The sequence below is a fragment of a genome, unplaced genomic scaffold, assembly GCF_019419815.1.
Source record: "Pyrus x bretschneideri cultivar Hongxiangsu unplaced genomic scaffold, Pyrus_bretschneideri_v1 Contig25, whole genome shotgun sequence".
Taxonomy (NCBI): Eukaryota; Viridiplantae; Streptophyta; class Magnoliopsida; order Rosales; family Rosaceae; genus Pyrus; species Pyrus x bretschneideri.
The window spans coordinates 3,592,344-3,600,711 of NW_025999557.1; the positions used below are offsets into that span (position 1 = coordinate 3,592,344).

The window sequence follows — 8,368 nt, forward strand, 5'->3', positions numbered from 1 at the left end:
AATAATTATAGATCATGCTAAAAGAAATTTTTCATAAACTAATTAAAACAGCTAAATTCATATAATAAAATCAGTTCAGCAAAAATAATATTTAATAAACAATTGATTGAATCACATCATTGCTAACTCATTGTGAAGTTAAGCACATCCTCTCCTCTTTAGTGTAGATAATATTATTTGTTAAAAAAAAAACAATCATTTGACAACTAATCACATTATTATTCGCGCGCGTGCAAAAGACATTTTTTATCATTGACATTACAAGCTTCTTAAAATGTTTTAAACGTGTTTAAAAATAGAGAAATTATATCACATTATTACTAGTCTATTATGAGTTACTTTTTTTTTTTTAAAAGCACAAAAAAATTAATTATTAAAAAAACTATTAAAATGACAAAAATACCCCTACCTTATTTTTTGAATTGCTTTGGAATGCCTTGTAAGTTTTTTGTCTTGGGGGCATTATTGTCCAAATATATTTTTTTTTTGATGAATATTGATGACACCAAAAGCACCATTAACCTTTTGTGTTGGCTTTTAAATATAAGATAAAATAATCACATTGGATGAGTTATTAAGCCAATGTTTAGTTCAGACGAGAATTGATGCTAAATAACTCATCCGATCTTAGTGCAGACGCCAGTCAATCAAACACTTCCCATTTTTGTAGTCTCAAACCATTATAGAAAATTTGGAGACCAAACAGTCCAACATATCAACAGAAACAAATAAAAACTCCTGACATTTCACCTCAAGTTCGGTTGTGTACAAGAGTGGCTACAAGCTTAATACAAATTCATATATGCTGTGGAGTGTGGCCTAGCTTCACACTGTTTTCCGCATAAATTTCTCTGGCTGAGCATTTTTATTTCCATATTAACTTGGTGTGAAATCTCTAACTTCCATTCACAAATACATGTTGAAAATGACAAACATATCATTCTCTTGGTGTAATAGTAAATTTTATCTAACAAAAAAGTATACAATACCCAGAAGGACAGTTGTATTGGATCTTAGAGGGAACCAAGTTACAAAGTATTGAACAATCCGAATATTGTATCCTCAACCCAAAAATATCTGGTAGAGTTGAATTCTTACTACACACCAGTTTATTAAAATCTTTACACTCACCAAAATCTGTGTATATACCCAATCTGCATCAGGAATATTTACACGAGAAAATTATATTTACATATATACATCTTCAAGGTGCGGGTCAATCTTACACTGTTAGGGGTTAGATCACTGAACAGCTTATAATTTAGAAAAAAAGTATAAGAACAAAGAGAAAAGCTGGGAGCAAAAAAAGAGAAAGTTAGAACGCATGCTAGGAAAGACAAATAAATCTAAGACCAGAGGAATATACTATGATGTACTTACAGTGATATCTCATAACTTTATGCTGCTTTTCTTGTTCTTGAGAGGATGGTTGGCTTTCTGTGTTTTTTGGGTCCCCAAAACAGGAAGGAGTGAAGCTGTCAGAGCATGACCTAGCCAGGGTTAATAGAACTGATACATACATACATACATATATATATGTGATTATATACATCTTTAGCCAAAGCTAGATCATGCTGGCAGCTTCACTTTTTCCCTTGTGAACTTGCTTTCTTTATGCAGAGACTAGGTCAACTCTTGCTCTCGTGATTGTGTGGATGAACAAAAGGAGAATGAATATCTACAAGAAGCTAGGGCTACTGGAGCACAGAATGAAAATAAGGAAAAAATGAAAAAAGGACCAAAAAGTTTAAGAAATATATAGTGCATGAACATCCACGACGAGGTAACAAAAATAAAAGAACATCCACGATAATAAAAATCAAAATTTCAAACAAAAATCTGATCCTTGAAATATATAAACCTGGATCATAACAAGTTTATGAAAATATTGCATAAACTTCAATATATAAAGAAATTATGATTTTAAAGAAAAGTATTGACCAAGAAAAAACTAAATCTAGAGCAAATCTTTGCAAGAAATTAAAAAAAGATACTATTTCCCCATTGGCCAACTTTTGCAAGAAAAAGAAGGATATTCTTTCTCCATTGGCTAACTAGAAAAGGAGAAGGGTTTTTTCTTTTGGAAAGCAAAAGAAGATGAAGTTTAATAAAAAAAAAATTGGGAAAGCTTTAGGAAAAATAAGGAGACTGGAGAGGAACGCAAGAGATGCAGAAACCTCAGGGCTTGTGTTAATGTATATAGGGTGGAACTGAGGCAGATGTTGCATTTGGATTGGTTGAAATGAGACAGATGTTAAAGAGGTAGATAAGGAGGTTCTTAAAAACCCTAGCCCCCTTCCCTCTTTGTAAGCAGTGAATTAAAGAGGTATCAGCATGTGGCAAAAAAAGGACTGGAAATTTAACAGCTATTGCAGCTATCAATCAAATCTGTATAGGCTGTGCTAAAACAGTGTTTAGGTGTCACAGGTGGAAGGTATAGAGCGGCTTTGCAGTGGCCATAGCCCCGAGTCTCCTTCTCTCTCGAAAAACCCTAAAGAAAATTTAGAAAACTGTAGACTGTGGACTGCAGGAATAGAGGGAGATGGGGTTCGTTCTAAAAAGTACTTAACAAAAATTCAAACACACTGTTGCTACACAACAGAAAGGGCCACGATACTTCAATTATTAGGTTGATAAAATTTTTGATTTAAGGGGATGTACTGACATTCTCAGCTGGAATTTTTTTTATTTTTCATTCTCGACTATTCTTCTCTTATTGTAATATTCCATATAGATCGAAACATTATACTTTTTAGTTTAATCTTTAAATTAACCATGCATAAAATTAATCCAATAAAGAATTGTTTAACTATTTGCTTACGTTGTAAAAATATTCAATGTTTAATTAAATATTAGATAGCTATTAGATTTATTGAATGGCCGTTAGATAACTAACGATTTCAAGTTTAATTGATACTAAACGAAAATGGATTTGAAAAAGTGGTTTAAAAAAATTGAAAGTTCAAACTTTGGTACAACAGTTAGCTAATGACAAGGAAAATAAGAAAAGAGAAGAAGAATTTTATTTTCGAATTTTTTATGGCTGAAAGAGCATCACAATTAGTTTGTACTTCATAGAGATATCTCTCCATTGGACGACAGTGAGTAGTCAGTTGTCAATTGATCATGTTTGTTGCAAGCGTGATAACTGAGCAGGAAACGCAAATGCAAATTCAAATTTTCGCGTTGTGTTTGATATTACAGGACGCTGTTCCTTCTGAGTTTTTGTTTCATATAAACTTGATATGATCTATTGATTCGATAAACGTGAATTTGTCATCAAAGTTCCTTTTTAAGACATGGGATCTGATCTGATGGATGGGTGCTTGTTTCGATGGAGATGAAGATCACAGTAAACGTTGGTCCTCTTTCCTTCCATGCCCGAGTCTCCATGCCCTGCGTCTGCGTGCTCTCTCATTGCAGACGGCTCGTTTTTTGACGACCAAGCTAATAGCTACCTGTGAGATGGCCTTTAAAAGTTTTTTTTTTTTTTTTTTGGACAAGTATGAAATCGATTGGATTTTTCTTTTCCATTCATAAATAAACTTGAGCAATTGGTGAAATAATTAGTCTACAAAGTTCCATTCATAAATAAACTTGAGCAATTTGTTTACAGTTTCTTAATGTGTTGGTTAATATGTGATCAAAGTTTAATTATTAGGTTGTATGACTAGTTGAACAGTTTAGACAAATGATATTATCTACATTAAAGGGAAGAGGTGGACTTAGCCTCACAATAGGCTAGCAATAATGTGATTCAAACTCGTCTTTGGCGAGAATCGAACCTTTCACTTATAACTAAAGAGGAATATCACTAGATCATAGTACCAAGTGACTAATCAAATTGTTAAACAACTAAAATGGTACATCTTATTTTCTTTCCTTCTTTTTTTTTTTTTTTTTTTTATCCATTTTCCATCATTTAAAGGTCCAAAAATAAAGAAATCTGAAGGTTGAGATGGGACTAGTCTTAACATCTGAAATAAGAAGTAAATGCATGAGTCGGGGCAGTCTGTGATCTGCTGCTATAGGGTAGGGTGCTCCCATATCTTTCCCTGCTAACCTGCAGCATAGTTACTGAGAGGAAGAAGAAGAGAGAGCAAGCAACCTTTTCATTTCTCTTGGTATGCTAACATTACATTTATTTGGCTGCTCAAGATATGCCATCATTTAGCCCAGACCCTATCGGGTTGGTTAGGAAATTGGTATCACATGTTTAATTTGCCACAACACATCACCTGTCAATACGGCATGTCAAATACAAACACGTCTCTTTTTTTCATTACACGACTTGTCATGTAACAAGAAATACAAACATCACGTAATAAGAGATACAAACAATACCGTACAGGAGATACAGACAATTGACTTTATACAACCTCTTGTGCTTGTGCCAAGTAGTCCCTTCTAGTACATGCAACGTATCTCTCTCTCAGTCTCTCGATCTCATGCACACACAAGAAAATCACATGCAATGTGTCTATCTCGCACTATCTGACCCACACACACAAGAAAATTATGTGACGAGAGATACAAGAATTTATCATGAGTAGTAAGTGACCTTTTTATGTTTCTACATCACAACTATGGTGATTTATTTGCCCATTCCTTCTTAAAAATCAGTAAGGTGAAGAAAAAAAACAATCATTCTTGAAGAACTATGGTTCATTTGGTGAAAATTTTCACCTGTTTAGTTTCACGAACTCGTCTGTCTGGTAGTTCCTGCGATTTGAAGTACGCAATTCCTGAATTATGTCGAAATCCATCCGAACTCTGTTGTTACATTGTAATTTCTCCTTCAATAGCTGCTGGAAAGCAACTTAATAACCAACTCCAACTGCTCTTTCTTGGCACACAAGGTTGGACTCAAACATGTTTTGGAGAAGTTCTTGATGCAAGCAGAATTTCCAACCATTGTATCCCGCACACTGTGCATTCGGGGAGCAGATAATTAGCACAAGAGATGTAGCGGCTAGCACATCGAACCAATGTTTCAATGATCCCACCAGCAGTAGTAAATCCAAGACATCCATACTTGTTTGTGAAGAAATTTAAACACAATGTTCAACTTTCACCAGAAATCGCCACAAGAACAGATACCATCTTCAAAGTGATGAAATCTATTTGCATCCCTCACAACAAGCACCCGCCTAAAAACTTTTGAAACTAGTTTAATGAAATGATGGCAATCGCAACAAACCCGAAGGTTCTTGGTGATTCGGATAGGGGTTCCTTCGGGAGTTTTAAGCAGACCGTATGCAATTGCCAGCCTTTCACTATGTCCATAAAGCATTTTAACTCTCTCTTCTTCCTCTACATTGTGCAAAACAAATTTGGTTTGAGCCACATAATCTACTTCTCTCTCCAATTTCTCTGTGATTTGAGCTAACTTGAGGTAAATATCATCGGACTGCGGATGAGATTTATCCCTCGCTGTGAATGTATGAACCTTGTTTCCAACCTCAATCCAACTACATCCCGGATTTTTCTTCAATCCACTCCCCTTCATTCTCAACCTCACTTCATCTACATCTTTCCATCTTCCACTAGCAGCAAACACATTAGATACAAGCACATAATTTCCAGGATTCTCCGGGTCCAACTCTAGGATTTTCTTTGCTGCAATTTCTCCGAATTCTTTGTTAGAATGAACCCGGCAAGCCCCAAGGAGTGCACACCATACCTCAGCAGTAGGTTCACTCTGCATGCTATTCGCAAAATGGTATGCCTCTTCCAACCGATTGGCACGACCAAGAAGATCAACCATACAGGCAGAATGTTCAGGCCATGGTTCCAAATGATAATCATCTCTCATAATTTCAAATATTCTTTTACCCTCATCAATCAAGCCCGAATGACTGCAGGCATATAGAAGAGCCAAAAACGTAATATGATCAGGAACAATTCTTTCACCTTCCATCCACTCGAATAAATCAATGGCTGCCTTGCCTTGGCCATGCATTCCATACGCATTAATCATGGTAGTCCACAAAATTAGACTTCTATTTTTAATACAGTTATATACCTCATATGCATTCTCCAAAGTTCCAGAGCGGGCATACATATCGACTAGAGAGCTTCCAAGAGATCCCTCTAAGATGAAGCCCTTCCGGATAAGAAAACCATGAATCTCTTTCCCTTTCTTCAGAACAGATAAACTCGCAACAGCCGATAGTATACTAACTAGTGCTATAGCATCAGGTTCAACATTTGTTTCTTTCATGAAGTGGCATAGTTCAAGGGCCTCATTTGCAAACCCATTATGAACATAACAAGAGATCATGCTCGTCCAAGACACAATATCCTTAGAGTCAATCAATTCGAACATCTGCTCTGCATATTTCACATATCCACACTCTCCATATAGGTTGACAACTGCATTTTGTAACACCAGATTGAATAAACCTCTTCTCACGGCGTAACCATGAACTTCTTTTACCAAAGAAACACATTTCAATGCCCCACAAACTGCTAAAATGCTTTCTACCATCATTGCATCAGCATCCAATCGGAGCGTCTGCACCTTCCGGCACAATTCTAAGGCCCTTAAGTGACAATTGTTCTGAGCATAGCCAGCAATAACAGTTGTCCAAGAAATTAAGTCCTTAGTAGGCATCTTGTCAAAAGCACGGCCCATGAAGTTCACACAACCACACCTAGCATACATATCTATCAGTGTATTTCCGAGCTGCAAATCAGAGTCGAATCCCTTTTTAATCGCATAAGCATGAGCTTCCAACCCAGACAACAAATCTCCTAATCGACCGGATGCTGCAAGGATATTTAATAGTGAAACCTGGTCAGGTTTTGTATCAGTACTCTGCATATCTCGGAACAACAGCAGTGTTTCGTCATATAGACCATTCTGGGAAAAACCAGAGAGCATGGTATTCCACGAAACAACATCCTTGGCATCCAAGTCCCTGAAGATTATTGCAGCCTCATGCATGTTACCACATCTTACGTACATAGCAAGCAAAGAATTCGCCACATAAATGTCAAAGAAGTGGCCTGATTTCAACACAGCAGCATGGATCTCCATACCAAGTTTACCACAAAAAGAATCCTCGCAGGCTTGAAGAGCGGCGACAAGAGTATATGAGTTCAGGGCAAGTCCCAAGCTTAGCATTTCTCGAAACAGCCCCAATGCTTCAGCTGATTTCCCATTTGCGGAATACGCTGAAATAATTGAATTCCACGACACAATATCCTCTTTTTCCTTCACACCATCAAATAACTTCCTCGCCCCGTCAACACATTTGCAGTTTGCATACATCGAAGCTAGTGAGTTGACAACGAGTGTTACATTACTATACCCGTATTTGATAGCCAGACCATGAATTTCTGCCCCAGAGTGGAGATTGTTAACCGCAACGCACGCTTTCAGAATACAAGGAAAAGTGCAAGAATCGAGAGGTACCTCCAAAACCCTCATGTCCCTATACAGCTCCAGAGCTTTCCAAGGCTTCCCGTTTGAAGCACAAGCAGCAATCATCGCGTTCCAACTGAAAATCGTTCTGTGGGACATTTTATCAAACACCTTCTCCGCGTCCAAAAGAGAGCCACATTTCCCGTACATAAAAACAAGCTTGGTACTCAGAAATGCAGAATCAGACACATCACAACATTTGATCAACTGGGCGTGGATTTGCTGCCCTTCTGAGAGAGCCTTCTCGTTTGCGCAGAACTCGAGGACCGGCGAGTAAGCCGCATCCAGAGAAAGCTGAAGGGAATTTGGATGCGTGAGCAAACTGCCGAGTGAGTCAAAAGCTTCCCTGAGGCTTCCTCCGTCGCAAACCTCCTTCAAGGAAGGTAATTTAATGGGGTTTTGAGGGTGTTTGGAGAAGTGGAGAATCGGGTTTGGCAGAGCTTTCTTCAACATGGAATGGCGGTGCACGGCGGAGGAAGTGGAGGAGCAGTAGTGTCGGGTTGAAGTAGCCATTACATTAGCCGAGTACGTGCATGGCAAACGCAAGCGCTGCGCGGGACTATATTCTAGCGCATAATGAGTGTAATGCATGCGTTTTATATTGAGCTTTGATGTACTAGGACGGAGATTCAAACTCAAGTGTAGCGGAATTCAATTTTGAGTGCAAGCAGACCACCCAATACTACAAACAATTGATCTCAAAAAAATAATATCAACATCAGTTATTTTTTTCCAAGATGCATTTTGTTATTATCAGTTTTAAAATAATGACATGTTTACTTATTGAGAACGAGAAAGTTAAAAATTAGATAAGTTGGGCACAGGTGATTATAAATTGTAAACTAACATGCTTTTGATTTTGTATTCAATACTAACCACAACGAAGTAAAGAATCAAAATAATTTTAATACTAACGTTCTAGTAAACGCTCGAGTAAAG

The 8,368-nt window shown here is 37.2% G+C and overlaps 1 protein-coding gene across 1 annotated transcript; it reads right to left on the reverse strand.

Moving 5' to 3' along the window:
• Positions 1–4,096: 4,096 nt before the first annotated feature.
• LOC125478511 (pentatricopeptide repeat-containing protein At3g63370, chloroplastic) lies at positions 4,097–8,108 on the reverse strand. Its single transcript, XM_048586703.1, has one exon. The coding sequence runs from the start codon at positions 8,018–8,020 to the stop codon at positions 5,072–5,074; it is 2,949 nt and encodes a 982-aa protein (XP_048442660.1). The 5' UTR covers positions 8,021–8,108; the 3' UTR covers positions 4,097–5,071.
• Between the last annotated feature and the right edge of the window lie 260 nt (positions 8,109–8,368).

Coding starts and splice junctions, on each gene's coding strand:
- LOC125478511 (XM_048586703.1), bottom strand. CDS start 8,020: ATGCATTACACTCATTATGCGCTAGAATATAGTCCCGCGCAGCGCTTG.